General features: G+C 49.5%; 1 protein-coding gene across 3 annotated transcripts in view; it reads right to left on the reverse strand.

Annotated features, from left to right (window-relative positions):
* Positions 1–209: 209 nt before the first annotated feature.
* Positions 210–26,704, reverse strand: part of Afap1 (actin filament associated protein 1) — a 114,537-nt gene continuing 88,042 nt past the window's right edge. For 2 of the 3 annotated variants that reach the window (XM_050141108.1, XM_050141109.1), the window contains exons 12-17: positions 18,854–18,971; positions 13,716–13,830; positions 9,768–9,932; positions 8,220–8,410; positions 6,723–6,887; positions 210–4,371 (exon numbers count right to left, since the gene is read on the reverse strand). In XM_050141108.1, the coding sequence (XP_049997065.1) occupies positions 4,345–4,371; positions 6,723–6,887; positions 8,220–8,410; positions 9,768–9,932; positions 13,716–13,830; positions 18,854–18,971 (781 nt within the window). In that variant the 3' untranslated portion in view covers positions 210–4,344. Of the gene's footprint in view, positions 4,372–6,722; positions 6,888–8,219; positions 8,411–9,767; positions 9,933–13,715; positions 13,831–15,809; positions 16,077–18,853; positions 18,972–26,704 lie in introns of all 3 variants that reach the window. The other variant, XM_050141110.1, reaches the window with a different exon arrangement.

Genomic DNA, 26,704 nt, shown 5'->3' on the forward strand with positions numbered 1-26,704 from the left:
TCAGGGAGCTGGTTTCTGTTCCCAGCACTTGGCACAGAGCTGGGAGGTAAGGAGGTAGTGACAGTGTCTACTGAGTTAAATACTCAGGTCCACAGACCAAACTACTCAAAAATATGCCTAAGGATCCTCTAAAGCAGAGGGATTTCTCGTGTACAGCCCCTCCCTCCGGTGGCCTCTGATGTCCCCGGAAATGATGACTCAGGCAACTCTGGACATCTTGGGCTGCACTGTGAGCCACGGTCAGGAGGACGTGAGGCTGGGCCGCACAGCACAGCTTTATTAAAACACAAACGAGTCCCGCCAATGGGCGCCAGTCGATGGGTACATACTTACAACAGTAGAAAAATCAGTTTGTAAAGCAGAAAAGTTGAATGAAGTGACTACAAAATGGGGGGAAATGGGCTGAAAACTAGGATTTTTCATTGCAAGTCTCTCTGCATAAAAATTTTTACTTTCTGAATTAAATACATTGAGCTGAACAATCAAAATATATTTACAGTCATTTCAAATGGGCTACCAACATAGTTAACTAAAAAAAAAACCTTTCTCTTTTCTTTGCCTGTGTCTTTCCAAGATTATTTTAAATATGACTTTAGTTTTTTTTTTAAAAAATACAATAAGGAAATAATTACATTCATAACGTGAAAACATTTTACAACTTGGAGCCACGAGCAGTTTATTTGGAATACGTAGAGTGTAAAAATGGGTTAAAATGGAAAGCAAACCATTGTTAGAAAATCAATTAAAAACATTATCACATTAGAAACACCTTTGGTCCCTAAGAAGTATGAATTGAAGACTCCACTTTGAAAGGATAATCCAATCTGGTGTGTTGGGAAGTCGAGGTTTCTAAAGCCAGTACAGTCCCCAGCTACTGGCAAAGGGTGTCCCTTAAAAAGAAGGGGCGGGCTTCCCACACCAGCGACGTGGCCACTCATGGCTTCGGCCTCTTCCCGGGGCTGAGCTGTGTGTAGACAGCACAGGAGTGTTCTTGTTATTTTCAGTCTATTTCACAGTAAAAAACCTGCCCTCTGGTGTGGCTAGTAGTACATCAGTGGGGACAGGACCCAGACATTCAGTTAATTTAAAAATATGTCATGGATTTGAAATGTTTCTTGTTTAAAATGACGTTAGAAGAAGGAAGAAGAGGAGGAGGAAGACGGCAGTCAATCATTTTGATGTGGCCACACCCAGAGAATGGACCTTGGAGGTATCCTGTGTGCTGGTGAGGTTGGGTGTGGGTGGAGGACTCACTTGGCTCAGGTATCCCCAGAGGGTGGCACAGGGTGGTTATCAACAGCAGGGGAGGCTTGTCCCTTGTCTTTGGGAGGAGAGATCAGGGACACTCCTGCTGCTGCCTGCATGTGAATTCTAACGGGGGGACTGCCAGCCCCACACAGTGGAAGCTAAGCCTTCCTTGGTGGCTTAGGGGCCTGGGATATTGCTTTTCAAAGTGGGTTTTCCGAAAGTGCCAGTTCTCCATTCCATCGGTGTGGGTTTAGCGACAAAGAAACAGCCAAGAGCAAACTGGGAAAGTGGCTGAATGAGAGGGATAGCTGGGCGAGGCAGCACCCAGTACCAAGGCATGCATAGGGAAGAGACAAGACACTGGTACATGAGGCAGGAGAGCAGCAAGGATTCTGGGAGATTCTGAGTGCAGCAGGTCCATACCCAGCCCACAGGTCATCCTGGCTGACCCATGCTCACCCTTGAAAGAACACTGGTACATGAGACTGGGTGAGAGCGAGGGTTCACACCCGTTGCCCCAGCCAGGGACCACAGCAAGCCCACAGGCTAGCATATTTGTATACAAAGGGTTAGTGAACAGACATAAAAGTGGAGGGGACTATGAAAGCTGGTGACATCTTGCCAAACTGTGACAAAAAGTAGACCCCAAGAAACACTTGGCCTTGGACAAAGAGAGATCCCAAAAGGCGGGGCACCTCCCATGGTCCAGAGGACCCAACAGCTCACAGGAGGAGGATGGCTCGGCCCTCTGCCCACTGGGTTCCACACGAGGCAGACCAGTGCCATGGACGGCTGGGGTCATGCCTGTGGCTCTGGGAGGGTCACAGAATGAGAACACTGTTCATCCTGACCGGATGTCTCGTGGGTGTCCAATATGTACATATATAAATTAAAACTATATTTATTGAACATATACAAATAAATAACTTATTTTGAAGCAAATGCTTTAAACTATCTTTCTGACCAAATCTAAGAACATTAAGGGGAACACAGGACAGCAGAACCCTGTGTCGGGAGCCTTGCCTTCCCTGGGACCTACTTTAGATGGCTCAGTGGAACTTACAGGATCCACTAGGGTAGAGTGAATTACAAGCCTAGATTTCTCAGCATAAGATATAAACACCAGGACCTGGAGCTACTGTGTTCATCAGGACAAACCCATCTGGCATATTTGCTGGACATGGTGCTCTCCTAACATCCCCGCACCATTACAGACGTCCCTCTATGCTGGCCAGAACTGGATGTTAAGTTGGGCGTGTTCTCCTTCTTTTGGTAACAATCAAAGCCTGGCACAGCTTTACTGGAAAGCAGGCTGCCATCAGAGTGGCCAAAAGCACTGCTCTGAAACCCACATGCAACAGATTATGGCAGGACAATCCCTCTTTCCTCTCAGAGCACCATTGTCATGTGACGAGAAATGGTCACAGCTCCCTGTGATGACCCAAGGGCTCCCGTGGTTGCTGCTCCATGAATAGGCTACATCCCTCTTCCTGGTCCTTCTCCACAGTTCCCTGGCAGAAATTAGTCCACACAGAATCCTAACTGCCCCGTGGAGGAAGGCACGAGAGTGAAGCACCGTATGACAGTTGAGGAGGGAGGACCTCTAGCTGAGCAGCTTAGACGTCTGGTGTGATGTCCCTGTCCACTGGTGACCACCTGGCTGCTCTTTGGTGACTCTAAGACAGCTGCATCAGGGCTGAAGCACAGAGTATGGACCCTAACCATAAAGGCTGCCCAGAGAGCAAGCAAAAGGCACCTCTATAGAGTGCCTGGGAAACTTTCCTCCTGTGCATGCTGAGGACATTCTGCACTGGAGTGGGAAGGCTCGCCTCCGGCATCACATCACCAGGTTCTCAGTCTCGGGAATAAGCCCATTGCCTGTGTATAACTGGCCCTGAATTAGTCTGTGGGGATGGCTAACTCCCCCTCACTGCCTTCAACTTCCCATGGTGGAAAGGTCTGGACAGTATTCTAGAAGTCCAAAAAGCCAGTTTGACTCTCAGACCCCTAGGATAGAGAGGCTAGACCCATCCATGAGCTGGATGCCCTATAGGCTAGGCATACTGAGCAAATGAACTATCCAAGAAACAGTGCACAGAGGTAGGCAGGGGAGAGGAGAAGACCCACCCAGTCAGAACCTGGGCACAGGAGGGCATCTGTGAGCCATGGCTTCAACTATAAAGGGGAGGGAGGTGCTCTGGAAGGATCTGTCTCTGTTCAAAGGTGGTCAAGACTTGACTATGGGTTCTTGAACCTGCTCTGTTTCCAAAGGAAGCTCCAGCTCCGACTGTTAGATCTACAGGCAGACAGTGACCAGTATACCTCTTGGGCTGAGGAGCCCAGCAGTAGGGGAGGCAGGGGTCTCAGGTCAAGGCGAAGGGGCAACTGCTAGCCAAGGACTGAAAAGCTCAGTGCTGCCTCATCATAAAATGGGAAACAGGGCCTCTGAAAAGTCCCTAAAATCTAAGCTTAGCACATGATAAAAAGGGACATTTTCTTTAAAAGAAAACATTAGCAAAAAGAATGACTTTTCCATCCTGGTAACAAAAGTGTCTGCCCCCAAACAAAACCAAACCTTAAAAATCACTTCTCAGCACTATTCCTCATGGCTTTACCTCCAGTGACAAGGGGACAGGTGGAGGGGGTGCTGTAGAGACACAAGGAGTTCATGCTACTGTAGAGCAGGACTCTCTGGCAAACAAGATGATGTATGGACTCTGGCTGCACATGGGGAAGGCTTGGGCCACTCCATCTCCCAGGGGCACATGGTCCATGGTCCATGGCTGCAAGCTAGGGTTGAGCTGAGAGCCTCAGAACCATGCCTGCCCCGTCTGCCAGAGGGTACTTCAAAACAACTTGTCAACCCCTTTTGTTTCTGCTTTCTAACAAGCAAATTTGGACACCAAAGTCTTAAAGTAAATTTTCCTAAAGGGCACCGTCATACAGTAGAGAGCGTGCACGCACGCTGGCCAAGGGTCAGCGTCAGACTCAGTCCAAACTTCTGAAGTCATGCTCAGGCCACTTTGGGAGGCACACGTATCACACTTGAGGCTGGTGGCAGGACGCAGTCTCTGTCTGGGTGCGGCTGGCCTCCCTCTATGTCCCATTCTTCAGCTCCCACTCCTGGAGAAGAGAGGTGTGTGAGTACAGGTGATTTGATCCTGGCCACCATGGCCCTACACAGTGTGGGGGCTCAGTCACAAACAACAGAATGCAGGCTCCCCCTGAACAAAATAGTTATACAGCGCATCCACTTATATGTAGCCAGTCAGAAATAAACACAATCCAAGTACCCGGCAGGGGCAAATAGGGAATTGTGGCCTCTGGACATGGGTCACTCATCAAGCTGAACAAGGAAGGGAGTAATGACTCCTGGTACATCATGGATCTCCAGGATTCCATGTACTTAAGGACTTCATAGGACCTGAGTCTAGTTATGTGCAAGTTCAAGGTAGTCAGGTTCATAGAGACAAAAAGTACCATGGTGGGTACCAGAGGCACGGGAAGAAGGCAGTGATGGTCTATCGGGGACAAAGTCTAGGAAGATGAAGTTCTGGAGGTGATACCAACGAGACACACATTTGGAAATGTTCAATAGATCAGGACAGCTTTGCTTATTTTACCAAAAGAAAGTGAAAGTTGGAAAGTGTGGATGGATGGGTGGGTGGATGAGTGGGTGAATGGATGTGAGGATGGGTGGGTGGATGGATGGCTGAGTGGATGGATGGGTAAATAGATGGATATATGGATGGATGGATGGATGGATGGATGGATGGATGGATGGATGGGTAGGTGAATGGATGGGTGGATGGGTGGGTGAATGGATGGGTGGATGAGTAGGTGAATGGATGGGTGGATGGGTGGGTGGATGGATGAATGGGTAGGAGGAGTGGACACAGTAGCTACCAGGGGTGGCAGCAGCCCCTAAATGCTATCCTTAGACATGGTTCTCTCAGCACCTATTCTCAGTCACCATGGAGGTATCTGGGGAGATTGAGATGGGGAATCTGGCCAGGCATATCCCTCTAAAGAACCGAGACACCAGCCAACCTGCAGTACCCCATCCTCCACACTCCACCCCCTTGTGCATATTTCTGGTTTTGCCAACAGCTCCATTAGGGTTCTTATTTCTGCCAATGCGGTGCCATTAGTCATTAATTACACTTGAACTCTTGATTCTAAAAAAAGTCAAGAGACTTTTCAAACTAGTCAGTATGTCCCCAATCCGACCTCATATCCAGAGGGGCCCCTTAAACACTAGGGGCATCCTGCTCAAATCCACTTATGAGGCTGTGTGAGAGACTAGCCACAGTGACAAGAGCATCCACACCTCCTATCTGTGCACTGGCAGCAGCTGGGACGAGAAGCAGTGACCTCCCTCCTGTGCAGATTGGCACTGGCTGGAGGTGGCTGTGTCTCACTCTGGCAGTCATAGATTTCATCTTCGTCATCAGAAGGGGATAAGGTTGAAAAGCCTGAGCCAAGGAATCATTTATTTTTATTTTTCACCGCATGGCTTGACTTCTCCCCACCTTCTCTGATGGTAAAGAAACTGGGAGGGGAATGGCACAGCTCCAGTCTAACATGGCTCAGGCAAAGTGGTCCTCTGCAAAGGAGAAGATGGCTATAGACTAAGAAGGCCTGAGGGATGCTCAGGGAAGCCACTGGAATGCCAGCGCAATAACCTTCCCCAACTAGCCCATGGAGCCTTCTAGAAAGCATGCTTGCTGGGGAAGCACACACACTGAGAGGTTGGGCAAGCACAGTTCCTACCACCATCCCAGGACACCCTAAGAACATAGCACAGTCCTCGCCCTGCATGCAATCTGTCCTGCTGAAAGCAAAATGTTTCTTGCTCCTGAGCAAGGGGCTTAGGCTGCTGAAAGGACACATCGATGCCAGCTGTGAGATCTTGAGACTCGCAGAGTGCATGCTCAGTCTCTTCCGTCTTCAGAACAGAGGGACACTATCTGGACTCATGTCCCGCCCCCAGGCCAACTCAGTTCAACCTACAACTGCTTCTGTCACCATGGGTGAGAAGTGCTGGCTCTGGTCATCTGGAAATTATGCTTTGAGAATCCCTAGGATTTAATCATGGCAAAGGTTGTTGGTGGCTCCTCTCCCTGACTGCAGGAGAGGAGGGACGCTGGCTGATGGCCAGGGTGCTGAGGACAGCCTGGAAAGAGAAATACCTTTCTGGCTTTTATCTTTCTTCTTTGGAGAATCACAGCATGTAAGTGCTGGAAAGGACATTGTGGTCACTCAGCCCAGTCTGTGCTGCCCAAAGGAGGACAAGCCCAAAAGGATGGAGCCTGCCCACTTCTGAGGTGACCTGAAGCTCTGGGGGTTCCGGCTTGGTGGTTGTCTTTGAACCCCAGTCCCTAATGATGCGTGTGGGAACTGGAAGAGGCTGAGTGCCAAGTGCAGTGGGGTTCACTTTGAGCTCGGGTATCCGGCTCGACAGGGAGGCTCACCTTGGCCTTCTGCAGCACGTGCCCACGGCAAGGGGAGTTGCCTGAGGATGGTTGGCTCTTCTTCAGGACGGCTGCACTGTTCACAGGCAGGGGCCCCTCAGCATCGCTCGTATCACAGCTGGAAATGGGAGAGTTTTCCAGTGTCCGATGCCGAAACACAGGAGACTGTTAATAAGAGGAGAGCCCTGTGTGAGGGGTAGTTCTCAGCCACTGGTATTTCTCAGGGAAAAACAGTTTGGTAAAGTAGAAATTGATTTGGAAATGGACAAAACTAGGAAGGTCCACCACAGCCAGTGCCTGAGCACCTTTTGACAATGCATTTAAGGGGGAAAAAAAGCTGAGGCCAAGGGATGGAAGACTAAGAGGCAGGGTTCTGGGCCCACACTACTGCCCTCACCACCTCTCGCCTATCCATCCACATGGTGCTTCTTCCTAAGTTTGCAAATGCTTCCTGGAGTTGCCTGCTACCAAAAGGGTCAGGCCTTGTTGTAGAAGCTGCCAGGACCAGACAGCATTAGCTTGGGGTTCACAGGCAATGAGTGACCCCCAAATGGCATTGAGGGTTTGTGACCATTCTCACTTTTTCATATGCTGAAGAGAAATTTCTGGAAAGCTTAAAATGAATCAGCTTATCTCTTCAGTTAACTTGGACCTGGCTTTGGCTTGCTGGCTCTTCTACCTAGGATTGCAAACTGTCCTTTGGGAAAGCATGGCACTGTGGAGACCATGTTATCATCACACAACACAGAACACCAAAAACACACTTGGGACATGCAGAATGTCAGCCCAGAACCTCTGAGGGCTCCTGACTGGGGCACTCCCAGCTCAATGTTTGGATAACATAAATCTTTCTTTGGACATCTTCAGAGGCAGCACTGACTCTGGGTGGAGGTGCTGGTGCACAGAGAGTGTCCTAGGGCGGCCAGGCAGTAGCTGTCTACAGTGGAAGCACCTGTAACATGCTACTCTCTGAGGAAGAGGGCTAGTTTTAATCACACAGAATGCCGCCACCAGTGCCAGGGGTGATGACAACCACAGTGCATAGTGACACAGGAGATGGCAGAGCATGGCCATCCAGTTCTGAGCCTCTGAGGCCAGGCTTACTCCTGGTCAGGGGACAGTGGGGACAAGAGAAAGTCTCAGTGGCAGAGTCAGCTGAGGACAAGGAGCCATGACTAATGGTAAGGGCTCCAACTTGACAGGTGACGCTCTCATGTATGCCCCAGATTTAGGGGCAGAGACCATGTTACTGTCACCGTGGCTTCTAGAGACCTGATGGCATTGTCAGGGAGGGCTCATGGGAATGAGTTCCTGCCTAGCAAGCTGGCATCAAGTCAGAACTAACCATGCAGAAGACAGCCATGTCCTCCGCCTTTAAAGACTCTGGTGAACACAGAAGTCAGTGTCTCCACACACTGGGCACCACCCACAGTAGTAAGGAAACTGCCTGAGAGACCATGGGGCACTTCCTTCGTGCTGTGCCTTCGGAACACTTACCTGTGGACTTGATGTCCCCGACCTGGGCTCAATAGCCAGTCCTAGCGTGACGCCCCCGGCCAGGGCCTTCTTCAGGCTCTCCTTGACCTCGGTCAGCTCCAGCTCCAGGCTGACGCGCTCCGCCTCCCTCTGTTTGCACTCCTCCTCCAGCCTCTTCAGCTTTTCCTCCAGGGCCACCTGGGTCTTCCTACCTGAAATCCCAGGGACACATGGTCACCTCACAGAGGAGCTGACATAGCTGAGTTCTGCCAGGTCTTGCCCACAGCCTGATCCCACTCAGAAGCCTGAAGGACCTTCCTGACACTCACTCAGAGGGCATGGTGTCCAAAGGGGCCCCTGACTGGGCAGCTGAATAAGGAGGTCTCAAATTCTACCAGTTGCATGTGGGCTACTGTATCTGCTGCTGTGGTTGGAAAACATAGCCCACGTCTCTGTAGGCCTCCACATACATTTCTCCAGGGCTTGCCAGCTAACTTATTTATTTGAAATTTGATGCAGTGACCAGCTGGGCAGAAAATGCACAGAGATGGACACTGAAGAAAACCAAGTCAGTGAGGTGGGCAAACCACAGGGCACAGGGAGCCTGGTCTCTGAGAGACACACTGGGGCCTTTCTGCACCTCTGTCCTGTGCCTTGACACAGGAAGTAGAGGAGCTGATCAACATGCACCATGCTCCCTTACGTCATAGACTTGGCTTTCCGTGTCTCTCAGATAGCCTGATGTTGACACCCTGCCCAACCTGGTCCCACAGACTATCCTAATGGGCCCATCTGTACCTCCTTTCCTGGTCTCTGCTTCCAAAATTACTTCCCCAAACAGCCATAATTTGGAAAGAGTTCAACTCTGGTTAAGTAGGATGGGCAGATGTACCAGCCTCAGCCTGCACTGAAGCCTTCTGGAAGCTAGGGTCCCCTCTGGGCTTCCCCACCTGCTGGCATCTCCCTTCTCAGCTGGCAGAAGCTAAATCTGAAAAGTCAGTTGTGCCTCTGTCGGGGGGCCAGGTACAAGGGAAGATGGGAGGTCTGACGAGGAAGGCACAGCCTGGGCCTGGGTACCACTCATCCCCAGACGTGACTACCCTGAGAGCTGTTCCTTGCTCACTGTCCCTCTTTCAGGATCACTAATACAGTCTTTTCCCTGATCCCTAAAACCAGGTACAGCCTTGCTCTCCCAGGCCTTTCTAAGAATAGAGAGCTGCTTCTTCCTAGGCAAAGCTCTGTGAGAACTTCCCAGCCCCAGTGGCTGCTTCCTCCACGGAAGAAACACTGAGTCAGACAAGGAAAAAAAACCTGCCAACCTTCTTGGCCCTTAGCAGCTGAGTTTGAAATTGCTGGCATCTCACTAGGGCAGGTCACAGTTCCTGCCTATGGTGGCACCGTTCAGCCAACCTTGTGCTGCCCTGGGCTCCCTACAAGGCCAGCACCCCAGGAGGGCAATACTACCTTGTGGCGCAAAGGTCTAAAGGAGAGCTGGGTGAACTCTAGAGCTCCAGGGGACACAGGCGCATGGACCATCAGAGCTTCCCACTCAACCCCCACCACACACACCTGCATTCACTTCGATGGCGGCCCTCAGGTCCTTCCTCTCTTTCCGGAGCTGTGCTAGCCTGTTCCGCAGGGCCTCTTTCCTCTTCAGCAGCTCCTCCTCTTTGGACTGTAACAGCTTGGCATCTGCTTCCACCCGGTTCTTACCGTATTTGTACTGGTCAGCATCTAAATAAGGAGTACCAAGAGTGAGCGCATCCAGAGGGGTCAGACTGCCAAGGTCTGTTGCTCAGCGCTCTACCGCAGACCTGCTCCTGGCTGGTGCTGAGGAGAAAGGGGGGTTACAAGCAGGGACTCTACGTGCCTCAATTCCTCTAATACTTTGATCTGCACATTTACAAATGGAGAGGAATACTGGGGACTCCCTCCAGGGCTCCTCCCTCCAAGTGCTCCTTCCCTCAGCTTTCAAATAATTGTCAATAAGGCTCAGAGCAATGATTCTGGAACCTGGCCAGGCAGTGACCTGGACAGTTTTAACTGTCAGCCCAACACAGTCTACAATCATCTGGGAACAACATCTTAACAAGGTATTATCGGGATCAGCTTGGCCAATGGCCATGTCTGTGAGGAAGTGTCTTGACTATTAGCTGAGATGGGAAGGCACACCCCCAATGTGCATGGCACCATATCACCAACTGGGCCCTGGAATGTGTGAGAATGGAGACAGCTGGCTGTGTACGTGACCGCACATAGATAGCCATGCATTTATTCTCTCTGCGTTTGAATCTGAGTGTGAGGGGCCTTGACTTTTCCACAGTAACACACTGTAACCTGTAACTGCAAGCCCGAAATTGTTTCTGTGTATTCGTTACAGCAAAAGAAATGAAACCAGAACAGCATATCTGTTATGGTCAAAAACAACCTCTATTGGGACTGGAGGGATGGCTCAGTGGTTAAGGGCACTGGCTGCTCTTCTAGAGAACCAGAGTTCGAGACCCAGCACCCACATGGCAGCTCACAGTCATCTGTAACTCTAGTTCCAGGGGTATTCAAGACTCTCTTCTGTGTCTGTCTGGGCTGACGAGGGAGGGGGACTTGATTGGGGGAGGGGGAGGGAAAGGGGAGGCGGCTGTGGGGAAGAGACAGAAATCTTTAATAAATAAATAAATAAAAGAAAGAAAAAAAAAAGACTCTCTTCTGCCCTCCTTGGTCTCCAGGCATACACAGGGTGCACAGATAAACATGTAGGCAAAGCACACAAAGTAAAATAGATTTTAAAAATATGTTCTAGAGTTTCTGTAGTTCTCCCTATGTGCATAGCCTCTCTGTTCCCACTTCTGTTTTACAAGAATGCCTCGCCCTGGCTGGAGGGAAGACATCTCCTTGGCCTGAGATTCTGATAGGGAGGGTGTCTCTGCTGAATGAAAAGATAGAGAGGCAGTCCATGGTGCTTGGAGACCTACTATTCAGAGGGCAATCTTGGAGTCCTGTGACCTAGAACAAACCTGTGCCCGTTTCTCCTCCTGTGAAATGGGATAAGAGCAGGTCATTCATGGGCGGCTGTAAGAGTTCAATTAATATTTACAAAGCACTTAACGTAGCTCCCCAGATGAATCCTTTATAAATAGCTGCTATAGTTAATGAATGAATGAATGAAAAATGAATGAGAGAATAAGTAAAAGATTCGGGGGAAAACCAGCAACCTGGCTGCCAGCACATAGTCATTCACACGGCGCTGAACTCAGGCCCCACACTTTCTTCAGTCTGGCCTATAGTTCCGGGCTACTATGTGTTGTTGTGGGGAACTTAAAGCAGCCCAATAGGAATTTAGGGAAAGCCTCTCTGGAAAAGATGCTGAGGGGCTGGAGAACTTAGCATGACTGGCCAGAGCCTGCTGTGAGGCTTCCAGCATCTCTAGTCGCAGTATCACTCGCCAGCTCTGGGGGCTGCACCCCACCTGCCCCTCTGTCACCGTCCATCTACAGGTCTGTCTGTTTCAGAGTAGAAGCCATAGAGGGACAAGGGCTGTTTTGCAAGTCTTTAAAAGTAGATGCATTTCCCTAACACGGATAACTGTGTGTGAAGATGCCTGGCATGGAGCAGACACTCACAGGCAGCCCCCATGACAACTAGAGATGACTGGCTCGCCAGCGGCTTGCTCATACAGTACCTGCCCTGAGCTGGCTATACCATAATTGACCACTTTCTTAAGGATTTGGGCATTTCCTATGTCCAGTCAGCATCCCTTCCCTCACCAAAAAGACCACCCCCCCCCAGACTGACATTGCCAGACTCACAACGCAAGGATAACCACCGTGTCTCGTGAAACCAAGGCACTTCCAGGAAATTTTATGCCAAACTGTACAAACTCCCCTGTCTACACCAATACATCTCCCAACAAACCTACAGACGACAGCTTATAAATTTCCCCGCCGTGTAGTCCCCATGCAATCAACTATACAACTGTAATGCAATCGGCTGAACTCGGCAAAAGCACGGGATGCAATTATTTTTCCCTTTTGTTTCCATTAGATGTCACCAAAGTTAATAAAACATTCCCTACAGAAGGTCCCACTAGATACTGGGACAAATCATCCAGAAAATAAAGCGAGCGGAGGACCATGAGAATCGCCTGGCTGAAGGAGCCCGCGTGGGATTCAGATCTTGCTTAACAAGGCATTTTAGGCCGACTCATCCCTCTGGCTCCTGCACCTCCCTGAACTAACAACACTAAGAACAAGAGCGTAAACACACCCAAGGCATCAGGGAATGAAATTACAAAGAGAGGCCCAAGGAAGTCTGCAACAATGAGGAGATAGCCCGACAGGCTCCTGACCTGCCTGCTTGAAATGCAGAGTTGAAAGCCGAGGCATAGACAAGCTCCTGTCAAGAACGCAAAGGTTCCCTGGGGCGGAAGCAACCAAGTGTTGCTCAAGTCCCATGGCTCATCCATGCTTTGACTATGGAAAAGGATAGCCTCTCTGTGCCCTTGTTCTGACTCTGAAGCAGATACCAGCATGGGCAGGGCTGAGGCCTTTTCTCTCCCACACCAGGTGGGTGTGGAGGACGCCAGGTGAAGGTTGCTAGTTATCTACACTATCCCGGAGGCTGGTCTACCGACTGCGAGGCTGCAGACTGGAATGCTCAGACAGAAATCCCGGATAGCATTGACCAGCCATAATTTGGCATGGACACTTCCCTGCTTGGCTCAGACTGATGGAGGAGCTCCAGGACCAGCAGAGCCCCTTGCAGTCCCTAGGCCTGCGTTTTAAAGCTAGCAGGATCTTCTCCCCCATCCCCAGCAACAAGTGGGGTGTCCTGAATGAACACATCCCACCAGCTGGCTGGCTGAATGGCTGACCACCCAGTGCAATGAGGGCAGGGCAAAGAAACTCAAGAAGCCAGCACACACAAATTTAGCTGCAGATGAAGGAGAGCTGCGGAACCCCAGGCAGGCTGTGTCTCCCTCTGTTTGGTCTATACAGTCAGCTCTGAAGTCTGAAGACCTGGTCTGCTGTGAGACCTCTGGCTGTTCTGTTCTACTCGGGGTGCTTCCCTCACTGCACAGTGGAGTGCATGGCACCTATCCTGACGACACAGCTATAGGAGGTCAGCAGGGATGGAAGGTGCTGGTTGCTGTGACAGTCACTTTGCTTTCGGTGCCCAGCATCTCCCTTTCCTCTGAATCAGCCCAGTGCTTAGCCACCTGCACATCAGACCAATGAAGCGGCTGCCTTCAGTTTATGTGACTTTGTCACTGGTGTTCTAGGGACACAAACTGAAGTCTCCTGGATCAAAGCCCCAGTGTCTCATGGTCGAATGTCATACCAAAAAGCCAAGCAACCGTCACAGAGGCTGGGTTAGAGATCCTGGCCAGTAAGAGGGGGAAGCACATTGCCCTACCTCCCAGCACACCATCACGCCCGGTATCTGCTGCAGAAGTAGCCCAGCCAGCTTCAAGTTGACCAACTGCACCAAAGCAGGAAGCAAGGAGCCAGAAGGGGAACTTACTTGATGCTGTCCGTTTCACGCCACCTGCAGAATCTACTTTTTTTTGCTGGCTGCTTGGAACCTTCCCCTTTACGGAAACGCCATTAGACGCCACCGGAGGTTTTTTGCTCTTCAACTGTTGAAACACACAGAGAAAATTAAAGACAATCAAGCAAAAGCACCCTTTTACCTAAAGTTATTTCTTTTAGTCTTTGACTCTTAAGTGCAACCTACTAGCATGGTCAGAGGGCAAAGGAAACCAACTCAGTTTTCTGTCAACGGGCTTCTGTGATGTCCCTATGGGAAGCTTCCAGCAATGAAGGCTGGGCACCCAGGGCTACCAGGAAGTTTGTCTGCAATGGGAAGGATGCTATGTTTCTGCTGGGGCCTCAAGTGTTGGATATAAATCAGCTCTGAGTGACCATGCACAGGTGTGCAGCAGCAACCTTTGAGAGCCTGGGAACCTGTGTGTCTAGAGCTAAGTTGTTTTTCCATTATTGGGCTATTTTTAGAGAAAGAGTCTGGCTGTGCAGGGAGGTTCTTGCCCTTAATTGAGCAATGCAATAATGGGGTACATAACCTCCTTTCAGATCACTGATGAATCATCGGAGGAAGGCTTAAAAAAATTCAACAGTCCTCTCTCACTCTTCAGGGCACAGCTTCACACATGGCAGGCAGGCAACACTGCACTCCGGGCAGTGAACGAGAGAGAGAGAGAGAGAGAGAGAGAGAGAGAGAGAGAGAGAGAGAGAGAGAGGAAACTTGACACCCAGGTGCTGTCATCGTCCTCCCAACTCTCACTGCCTGCCTCTCCTTCCACTGGAGGTACAGTGTGGGGCTGCATACAGATCTATCTGCAATTCTGGCTTGTCACTTAGGGGATCCTGAGCCTGCCCTTCAAAACTTCCCGAACCTCTGGCTGCTCACTTAAAAATGTAAAGACACTGGCATCTCCCTAGGACTCCTGATGATACTGCACAGCCATGCACAAGATGGCAACCAGGAGCTCTCTGAGTGTATGGCCTCACCACCAATGGGTTCCCAAAGGAATGACCAGCCTGTTTGGAAGAGAGACTAGGCTGGGTAACAGTGGGAGTGCTATGCCAGGCACCATGTAATTCCTGACTTGTGAGAGGACACTCCAAATGCACAGGTGGAAGATTTATCGAGCTAACCAAAGACAGCTATGATGCCAGCAAACCGACAGATACATAGGTAGGACTCATTGGCCAGAACTGGGTGGGGATCCTCATGATACTGGCAGAGGCTGGTGGAGTTCACACTGGTCACTCAGTGGCTCACACCCCTCCGACTCCTGGAGTCAGACTCTCCAGGGATAACATCTGAATATTTGTGCTACCAAAGCAAGATCTCCGTGTCGGTTCAGACAAAGCAGTGTCTGGAGCAATAGTGAGTCACCACTACGTGGACGCCTAGATCTTGCCTGGTGTCTGCTATTTTCTCAAAACTGAATGGAACAGAATGTGGAAAGCCTAGCCTCTTGCTTTACATTCCCAGAATGTTCTTAAATGAGGCAGCCAGGACTCCAGGCAGAGCATACAGAATGCTTAGGTTAAAAATTGATGAAGGCAGTTCATGTCTGCTCTGAAATGCTGATGTATGTCACAGAGCGAGGGCAAACAAGGGTTCAGCTGCAAACCTCTTTGCCGCCCAGAATCAGAGCCCTCCTGTCACACAGGTACAGGAGGGCACACGTCATAGTCTCCCAGATGACACACTGGCTCTCAGCATGGTGCTGGCCACGTTTACAGACAGGAACTAACCACTCCCTGGGGGCAACCATTGCTTACTTATACACAAGGTAGAACATACTAGAGAAACCTGCCGTTCCAGAATCTTCTGGAAAGTTGCATGGCCTCTTTTCATAATCTTTGACGTAATTCTCAAAGTGCACTGGGGAATCCTCCAGGAGCAGGGGTGGGTGAGCCAGAAAAACTGGGAGCTGGTCCCAAATAACTCTCCAGTCCCTCTGTGGCTAACTGTGAAGTAGGCTATGGCTGAAGACTGTAACATTTTGGTGTGTGGGAGGAGGTGAGTATATGGTCACTGCAGGTCCACTGGTGATGTTAGGGAGTTCGGGAACGTAATCTGTACCTGGGAGTGTAGCCCGAGAGACGCCCTCCCCACAGAAGAGGTGTTAGTGACAGGTGGGGAGCAGGGTGGGCTGCCGGAGGTGGGGGATTTGTAGTGGTTAGAGGACAGCCTGTCAGCAGGTGGCCGAGATGCCCTCCGGTCAGCAGGAGAGGAGCGAGCAAAGATAGTCGGTGATGGCAAGTTATCGTAGAGGCCCGCGTTATCATAAAGCACCTCTTCCGCCAGGCCTCTGCTCCCACAGCCAGGAAAGCCGCCATCCGTGTCCCACTGCAACACATACGGCCAGATGAGGACAGAGAAGATCAGCACAGTGAGATGTTAGCAGCCCCCCAAAGCTCTGCATGGCCAGTCACTCATACACACACAGGTCAGGCACAACCCCCACAACCATGGGCTACTTCATAAGGGCCCCTTTACCTTCGGAATCATAAGAAAGATTTCTCTGTCCTTAAATTGTTCCCAGAGTCACTGGATTATGATGGTTTCATTCTGTTTTTCAAAATGAAGAGTGCTGAGCTGGCATTGCTAGCTCTAGAGACATGGAGTTTGGAAGTTCCCTGATGCACAGGAAATAAGGTCAGGGAGTTGGACAGTACCCGGAGCTCTTTGCTGCACGGGAAGGCATGTAAGATCATGATCAAGGGCTCAGGCGCCTGCTGTGGTTCGGACACACTGGTTTATCTATCACTTAGCAAGCAGGGGAAACGGAGCCAAAGGCAGCTCATACAACTGGGGAAAGGCAGAGCTGGGCAAAGTCAGGCTGCTGGAGGAATGTGACTGACATCAAGAACACCCTGAGTTCATCCATGCTGCCTTGTGGCCGACAAATTCACCATCAAGGTCAACGTGGTCTAAGTTCTACAGTTGAGCACCTGAGAAAGATTGCCATTGCCAAAAAAGCCTGCTGAAGACAGAAGTCACGTAACCGTAGGATGCAGGGTGCTTCGGACTTGGATGGAACAATGGCATCACACTAGCAGAGGAGCTGAACAAAGAGTTAACAGTTCAAAGCCATGTCTCAGGACACAGACTCCAGAGCACTGGCAGGAACCTATAAAGAAAGCCCAAACTCTTAACTACTGCCAGATCCCCCCAGGCTTTAAAGGTCTTTGTAAATTGCCCTGCATTATAAAAGGAAATATTAATTCATATATTCTGCCCATTTCAGCCTGTTTTTTTTTTATGTTCTCCTGCAGCGCTCATTCTTGCCAGACTATAATTACAGCCCTTTGTTATAAAAATAGGAAAGGCCTAAAATCCCAGGGCGGGGGTGTCTTCTGCAGCCACATCAGTGTCTATTTCTGTGACGCTGGGGACAAGCGCACAACCTAACACAACGTAGAAAAGCCAGGGTGGAGCGCTGCAGTGACAGCCCCACAGATATGCAACGGTCTATACTTGACTCTCACTTTCCTAAAATAGCAAGGATCAAGTCATGTGGAATACTTAGTAAACAGTGACGAAATCCCACAGAAGTTTCTAGAATAAAAGTGAGTGTGTGCAGAGCCCTTCCCTCGCAAAGAATCAAAGGGAGTGCAGAATGAGCTGAACTTTTACAGGGGAAACAGTACTGACACTCTGGGCATTTGGTCATAAAGTGTGGACTTTATGGAACCCGGAAATGAAGCCTCAGAAACGCAGTCATGTGGTAGCAGAGGCCTGCGCACAGGAACAGGCTGAGGAAGCCTGAGCAGGGATGCCATGTGGAAACAAAAGGGCAGGGCGCTCGCGCGCACACACACACACACACACACACACAGGGCATATGTCTCAGCTCCTAAGGCCCAGTGCATGTATGTAGGGAGGATTCCTCAGCACGGAGCTGTTTATTTCCACATCAAACCATGGGTGAGCCGGGGGAGAAGCACCGAGGGTACCTGAGCCAACATGGTGTCTGAACTGCCAAGGGGACCGGGACATATGAGCATGGTATGATTCATCAAGTCCCTGCAATACCTTGCTCATTTCCTGTTTGTGTGTGTGTGTGTGGTGTGTGGCTATGTGGAGGCCTTGTCTAGAAGGCAAGGCCTACAGAAGTCTGCTGAGGCCACAGCATACCTTTGAAATTAGATACCCTAGATTCTGGAATACAGGAGCAGGTCCCACACAATGGTGCTGGGGCTACACGGATACAGGGAGGCCACAGAGGCCAGGCCTCACCTTGAAAATCATGCAATAGCAAGAATAGGGGAGGGGGCTGGGGACCATGATGACACACGGGGTGGACTGAGAGCCCTGCTCAGAGTGCTCACCAGACATCACTGTCCACAGGGCTACAGGGCCACAGAACAGAGGTCACCGGGAGGATCTCCCAATGCACAAAGGAGCCTGGCTCCTGCCATCAGAATATTGGGGAAAGAACAAAGTCGGGAACAGGACGGATGCAAATCTAAAACAAGGTTGAGAAACTCTTAAGAAATACCGGCTCCTCCTAGAACAAGTTTCTCACACACGCTCTCCCACACCTGCTCACTGCACAGGCAGGCACAGGTCAGGCCAACAAAGGTACACAGTGCCCAACCACCAGCCGAATAATAGAGGCCCAGCAGGGATCTGCTCATGATCTGGAAACATTGGACAAAACAGGGAAAAATAAAAACTAAGGCTATGGACACACTTGAGGCCTGCTTGACAGCGAAGCTGCCACAGAGCATCCCCGCATTCGTGTGTCTGTCTGTCTGATAGCAGGGTGGCGGCTGCAGCCGTAGTGGGCGTAACTATTCAGAGTAACGTAGACTGTTGTGTCTGACTGACGCCAGCTGTGAAACTGAATATTCTTCCAGCTCCGTCTATTTATTTTAACTTAAGTCGCCGGCTTCCATCTTGGGTGACGAGCTGTACGTGATGACGATAACAGAAGTAGACGAGCTGTCCACTAGGGGTCACGTGACCTGCTGTTCACATCAGAGGCCAGGGTTTGGGGGAGCAGTGGTATAATTCTCCATCTCAGTTCACTAGAATGGAAAACTAGGCACTCCAGGACAGAAGTAACTAGCAATTTGCCTTCTAACAAAACTGACCATTGGCTCGTAAAGGACACTCACCGAGCCGTTGACACAGGGGACGTCATCATAGTGCAATGCTGTCCCGCTGGGGTGGGCGTAGCCATTGGAGATGCTCCCCAAGTATGGGCTCGTGGACACTGCCCGCCTGTTCATAAAGCTGAGAGAGAGAAAACATGGACATGCGAGTTAACCAGCAGGGCCTCTGTGAACCTTGATGCAACCAAAGGCCATGCCAGGCTCAGAGGCAGAACCTTTAGGACCTTAGGCAGATGCATATGTCATCTTCAAGGGACTGGGGACAATCCTCACCCAGAGCCAAGACAGGCTCCAGCACAGACAATGAACACCATGTATGGGGATACACAGCGGCATCTACAAGTGGAGCGGCCCAGACAGGTACCAACCACTATTTTAACCACAGCCAGGGAAAGCATACACCCAGGGAGGGCACAGCAGCTCTTTCTGACAGGCTGCTCCTCTCACAGCAATGAACCAGTTTCAACCTGTCTATAGAGACTGGCCACTCCCAAAGGAAGGGGGCAGCATAGCCTCCGCCACTTCCTGGCCTGCTGTGGGATGTTCGTGGCTGCATAGCAAGCCCTCACTGAGCTCTGGCAGCCACACAGCATACTTCAGCTGCTCCCTGAGCTTCTGGAGACCCTGAGAGCAGTCATGCTGAGGCCTCAGAATCCTGTGCTGCTGTGATGCGTGTGACATACATGCTTGGGTCTTGGTTCCCTAAAATCTTGGGATTTCCTGATGATAATGGGAGCCAGCCACCTTTGCCCATCCCATCCCTGGAAAGCCTGCCGGATTTGGGGGTGGGGTGCGAGTGGATAAGGAAACGGCCTTATGATCAGAGTCAGGGACTTTCAGCTCTGAGAGGAGAGGGTGGAAGAGCTCCTGGATGGGAGACACCAGGAAGGCAGTTCATCCAGGGAAGGCACCATACCCAGAGGAGCAAACCCAGGAGGAAGCTGTACCCAGGCACGGGGTTCACAAGGGAGGGCACTAGATCCAGGGAAAGTGCCACACCCAGGGAATCACCAGACCTAGAGAAGGCGTGTACCCAAGGAAGGTGCCATATCCAGGGAGGGCACTGTACCCAGGGAAGAGGTGGCAGCTCTTGTACCTCTCCTACCCAAGAGCTGCATCCTGGTGGATTCCTAACACACCAGTGGAGTAGCAAACAAAGCACTTCCTAGGGTCTAAGAAGAGTCGGTGGGGTGTAAGAACCTCAAGTTAACATCTGCTCTTTAATGAGAATGGATTTGTGAGTGGGTCCTGGGGACAGAGCTTTTGATCTTCAGGGCCTGACACTGTGTCCTGGTGGACGTTTCAGAATTGTCCTTCAGTGGGCCCCTGTTGGAGTCCACAGAGAACTGGGATGCCACCTGATGTGAGAAGAGCCCGTACCCGGCAGCCAGAGGTGGAGAGCAAGAGTCTGCATGTAAAAGAGAAAGGACCATTTTCCTCTCCTCCCCATGCACGCTCCCCAGAGAGCCAGACAGAGCATATTGGTTCTCCATCTGCCACTGCCCAGAGGCATCAAAAGTCACCAAGAAAAGTCAAGCGAAGCGCAGTGCAGGGCAGGCTGTATTCACCAGACTCCAGCTCCACCCTGGCTCCCCCCATCCCCCTCCTTCCCAGGCTGTGTGGTGTCAGGACTGCTGGGAGGAGGGGAGGCTCCTCAGCTCCTGAAGTGTTCTACCACCCCAGTGTCCAGAGCACAATGAGGAGAGATGGGCCAGCCTCTCAGGAAGCTGGGCTTGTTTCTGGAGAACTGTGAAAACCCAGGAAGAAAGAACCAAGGCAGCATTTTTTCCTAAGTGGGAAACTAAAATCACACAAAGTTAACAGAAATGCATTTCTCCCCAAACTTTGTTTCTCGAGGAAAGTAGCTTGGGGCAGCACAGCCAACCACCTGTGTTGCACTGCACACCCTAATGGCCACACTCTCACAGTGCACTGCTGCCCCCTGCTGGAAGAAGGTGGCAAGCTTGGCTCCTCTGGCAGATGCAACAACTTAAGACTTCTTAGCTTATGAACAGTGATATAATTATTCTGCACTTAATCTATGTCAAATTAAGTGTAGGAAAGCTAAAGTCACAGGAAGGAAAAAATGCAGAAAGGAAAGCCTGACTAGCCGCTTAGGAGTTCCTGAATGTTTCACACACATGTTTAAAGGGTGGACGGAAAGACTCAGTGGAAGGCTGTCTTGGGGGAAGGCTGGGAGTGAGGTAAACAGAAGTATGGCAGGACCCCCGGCGTGCCTGCACCTGCTAGAGCCGAGCATAGCCACTGCTGAGCACTCAGCACTGCATGTGAGTTCACACAGCTCTTTCCCATCCCCACAGCTGGGCCCTCGTCTTCACTCCACAATGTCAGGCTCTGGCACCAGGTCCAGGGCTCATACTTATGCTCAGATATCAGGAAGTATCAAGGACAGTCAGAAGAGCACAGGGTACCCTAACTGGGCACACTTCCACTTCCTTCAATGGGGATGCCCAAAGGACTTAAAGAGCATATACACACACTTCCTCATTGGCAGAGGCCTTCTCCACTGCCAGAGCAGCCTAAGGTTTACAGAGAGAGGCACAGGGTGGTAAGAGAACTCCTGCAGAGCCAAGAGTAAGCAGAGGGGCAATGATCCCCTCTAGCAATCTTTCCACAATGACTGACAGCCAAGTGTGTAAGTGGGAAAGAGCTGAGTCCACAACATACAAGCATCCCAGGGAACCTGTATGTAAACGCAGAGACCTGCAGGGACCTGAAGATGGTGGCTGGAAGTTGGCTCTCTCAGACTGGCCCTCTTTAGTCAGACAGAAACATCTTTACCACCACATCCTTCTGGACCTGCGATGGGCAACACTCGTGAGCCGTGCAGGGGAAACCAAGGCACTGCCTTCTGTCACCTGACTCATGGTCTCTGGTCAGCCTCAGGACGTGTCCCCAGTTCCAGCACCATCCACACTGTTACGTGCCAATCTCCCAGGGGAGTCCTGTATGTTTTTTTTCCTGTTTCCTGTTCCTTTTCAGAACATTATTGCCTTCCTTCCTTCAGTCAGGCACAATGGCTGATAATTCTCCTAATCGTCTGGCGAAGAATCACCACACGGCCGCCAAGTTATAAAAAGTGAAAAATTAACTTAATCCCAGACTCTCTATTGCCTTGGCAAGCGGCCGCATTCTGAAGGCTGTTCCCTTGTTCAGTCTCCTCTCTGATAAGTTTTATGGGAATGCTTGGCTAGAAAACTAAAACATGAAAATTAACTTTATTGCTAGCTAACATCCCTAAAAAGATTCTAATGAGCTTTAAAGAAAAGATTCCTAAGCTAAGTTCATGGTTTACGCCTTTTTAATGAAGAGTGTTTGATACAGCAACCTGCATTCCTTTCTCCAGGCTGTGGCCACCCCTCATTTGGTTTAGATTAAAACCCTGCTCAGTTATAAAGGAAAAGCTGGGCCGTGTACAGAGGTAAATGCAGGGTTTCTCCTGAATGTGCAGGTCTGTTTGCTGATTAGAGTCAACAGCAAGTGAGTTTTCCTTTGGGGATTTTAGTAACGTCCACATAAGTACAGATAACAACTATTAATATTTCAAGCTGGAGATCTCACAGTATGAGGCTCCCCACTTAAGTTTCTGCCTTGACTTCAGTGATGGACTGTAATGTGAAACTATAAGCCGAAATAAACTCTCTCCTCCTCAAGCTGTGTTTGGCCATCATATTTTACCATAAAAACCCTAAGGTGTGTCTATACTTTGTTTCAAAAACTGGATTATTTGTTTTCTTAATGTTCAGGGTTTTTTTTTAGATCTATGCATATTCTAGATACTAAGCCTTTTGTCAGATGTTTAATTGGTGATGTCCCCTCCCCAATTCTATAGGCTTCCACGTTGCTAGAATGAGGGTGTCCTTTGCTGTACAATTTTCATTTAAAATTTCTACAGGAGTCACATAACTTGCAAGGGACCAGAGGGGAGGTGGGGCTATCCCAAGGAAGGGAAAGTAGGATGTAGAGTTATAAAGGGGAACTAGAATAAGAGAATTAAATGGGGAGGGACAGGATAGGACAGGGGATAAGAGGGAAAATGGAAGGGACAACGAACACTGAAGGCCTTTTAAAGGCCATTTGGAAACCTACTATAGTAGAAGCATCCTAAAATATATAAAAGGGACTTAAGCGGAGATACCATATAATGGGGAGACAATGCACCAACTTGGCATCTCATGCTACCAAGGAAAAGCCCCAGTTGCAGAAATGGGTTACATCTTATCGAGTCATTGGCCCAAGGAATCTCATAGCTACCCCAATGTTACAGGCTATTGCCAGTGCTTTTGATTATCTCTACAACCTGACGGTAAGATCCTATTGCTGCAGATACCATTTACTTACCCCATCAAACCCTCAAAAATTAGAGTTAGTGCCCAAAGAGAAGTTTCACCACGTGCTGGAAGGTACTATACACACTATAGGAGGAGAAAAATAATCATTACTCTAACCCAGCTATAAACCCCATTGACCTACAACAGCAATTTGCATACTGGTGCAACAGTGGCATAAATGTTATGGTAGTAACCACCCCCCCCCCCCCCCTTTTTTTTTTTTTTTTTGGTTTTTCGAGACAGGGTTTCTCTGTGGTTTTGGAGCCTGTCCTGGAACTAGCTCTTGTAGACCAGGCTGGTCTCGAACTCACAGAGATCCGCCTGCCTCTGCCTCCCGAGTGCTGGGATTAAAGGCGTGCGCCACCACCGCCCGGCCCCCCCTTTTTTTTAAATTGACATTAAGGCCCACTATAAGATGGAACACATACCTACTAAAGTGGACTAAGAACCTAAGAGTCAACAGGTCCTAGGGGAAACTTGCAACAGTTATTCTGTTGAAGATATACAGCAATAAAATGATTCCTAATGAACTATTGCTATACCCAAAGATCAGCGCATTGCTCAGCCCTCATCAGAGGCTGCTTCTTACAGTAGATGGCAATTGACACAGATATATACAACTGGACAATGTATAGAGAGTGACAGACTTGGGACCACTCAGTCCTAAAGGGGATGTTTTTATCAAACGCCCCTCAAGGTTTAGGGATCTATGAAGAAGAGGAGACAGAAATATTGTAAGAGCCAGAGATGGTGGGTGACTTCAGGGAAGCAGCGTCTTCCAGACAGAGCAGAATATATGTATGAGCTCACAGAGACTGTGGCAGCACACACAGGATCTGCACAGGTTTAAATCAGACAAAATATCAGCATGGAAGAAAAGTAGACACAGGGCTCCACCCTGAACCAAGAAGTTAATTGTACCAGGCATGGTGGTGCACGCCTTTAATTTCAGCGCTCAGTTAGCAGAAGCAGATGGGTTTCTGTGAGTATGAGACCAGCCTGGTCTATGTAGTGAGTTCCAGGGCAGCTAGAGCTATGTAAAAGGACCCTGTTTCAATACCCCATCCCAAAAGGAAGCTATCTGCAGTTGATTCCTGCTAAGAAAGGGAAAACCCATTTTCTTCAATGGAGTGTCACCAAGCGTACCAACCACATTCTATAGCTGGCCCCATGCCTAGGAGTAGTTGCCAACACAAAAAGGACCCGGGTGTATCTGTGTGTATACTGTTTTGGTTATGATTTGGTAGTTTTTGTCTTTGGGGCTTTGTTTTGTTTTCTTGGTTTTTTGCTTTTGCTTTTGTTTCAAGAGAGAGATAACATAAAGTTGAGTGGGTGTGGGTTGAAAGATCTTGGAGGAGTTGTGGAAGAAGAAAAAGTACAATCAAAATATACTGCATGAAAATATTTTTTAAATACTTTTTAAATGTAAAAAGAAGAGGTCAGATACAGGGACTGATCTATGTGTCTGGGAGCATTTGGGCACATTACAACTGGCCCAGAATGCTTTATTCAGACTTCCTAGCATTAAAGGACTCGTGACTGGGTCCAGCTCTTCTGTGAAGAGTTCCTGCCCACTACCTACTGAATTTAAAAGAAAATGTGAGAAGTGTACTTATTTAAAAACAACAATCATGAGTTTATCACATTTTATCACAGTGAATACATATTTGTGTACATATGAATTTATGTATACATTTATACATATAGACCTCTGTGTGTGTATGTGTGATGCTTTTCACACATAAATAAATTACTAAAGAAGAGGACATTGGTTTTCAGGTCTATAAATGTCTCTCTGAGGTCAGCAGCTGGGTCCTACTCTTGCTTCTGCACCCGCTGGCCACACTCTGCTGTTTGGGAGAGATAAGTGAGAGAACACAGCCTCACAGGGATGGGATGCTGGGAGGTAGGAATAACCCACAGCTTCTAGTGTGGCTGTGGACAGTCTTCGATGCTACCCCAAAATTTAAAGAGTGGCCGTCTCTTGGTGACTGATTGTCAGATGCTCTGTATACTGGCATGGATGTCACAGGCTGACATTCTCCTAGAGAATGGCCCTCATCCTGTCACATGACCACTGTGTACATCAGAGTGCCCCCCCCCCCGTGATCCTGCCCCTGTGAGCTGGGGAACCGTTGAGCTCCCAGGACTGGTATAAATGTAGAAACCACCCTCTGAGCAAGCCGCCCTTTGATGACACCAGAGTTACTAACTGCTTTCCTACAGCCACAGGAGCAATGAGTCCAGTCTAAGGTTATGTATGTCTAAAAGGCCCAAAGTCTACCAGTTGGCCCATTTTTTTTTTTTTGAGATGTGATCTCATGTATTCCAGGAAAATCTTCAACTCACTGTGTAACCAAGGATGACCTTGAACTACAGATCTTCCTGCCTCCACCTACCAGATTAGAGGAGTGCACCAGTTTGTGTGGTGCCGGGATTAAACTCAGAGCCTTGGACAAGCTTTGGCAAGTACTATACCAACTGGGCTGCATCCCTAGCCCATTGCTTGTCTTTCAAGGTTAAAAAAAAAAAAAAAAAAGAAATTTGGTAATGGCAGCCATGCAACTCGTGAGCAACCTGCTGCCTGGGAGTCCTCCTTTTATCCACTGTGCAGTTCTGCGTCTCTGGCCAGGTGGGGCTCACTGTGGCACTCACATCATCAGAGCTACTGGAGTCCACCTAGCAAAGGCTTACCCCAGATGCATCCAGCATTCTCTACTGTCACTGTCTGAGGGGGACACATGCCAGGGGCACAGTGCTGTGGAGAAGCCTGTTCATCACCACAGCCTGGACAACAAAGCACATGTCAAAACATCACAGAAGGAGAACACACCTCAGGTGAGTATGGAAAAAGCCACGACCTTGTGGAACAGCTGAGGATGCTGAATGCCCAGTGATACTGAAGGCCAGCATGGGCTGAGGACCCCACAGAAACTGCTGCTCCAAACCCCTCATTATTATTGTGATCAAGCATTCTGGCTCAAATGCATGCTTTGCACAAAGTAGCATTATTTGTCACCACTTAAATTTAGAAAGTGCCAAACTCACAGATTTAAGATCTTGGGCTTTGTTGGGCAGTGGTGGCCCATGCCTTTAATCCCAGGACTTGAGAAGCAGAGAAAGGTGAATCTCTGAGTTTGAGGCCAACCTGGCAGAGAGAGTTCTAGCATGGCCAGGGCTACACAGAGAAACCCTGCCTCGGGAAAAAAATAAAGAGAGAAAGAAAAGAAAAACAAAAAAATAATCTTGGGCATTATTTCAGCAACACATAGAATCCTCTCTGCTTTCTAGAAGGCCCCTGCCACACAGAAGATGGCAACAGCTACCCAGCTGCCCACAGAACAAAATCAGGACTATGACCTGTTGGTGCAAATGAAAATAGACACAGCTCCTTATTGTCTCTGACTACAAGGGCAGAACTAAGTGACTGTAATGAACTGTCTGCCCCCACGAAGCCAGTGCTACCATCTTCAGAAAAGTTTGACAAACCTACTCTAGCAGA

This window comes from Alexandromys fortis, unplaced genomic scaffold (assembly GCF_014885135.2).
Source record: "Alexandromys fortis isolate MF-2015 unplaced genomic scaffold, M_Fortis_MF-2015_v1.1 scaffold_7, whole genome shotgun sequence".
NCBI classification, from domain to species: Eukaryota; Metazoa; Chordata; class Mammalia; order Rodentia; family Cricetidae; genus Alexandromys; species Alexandromys fortis.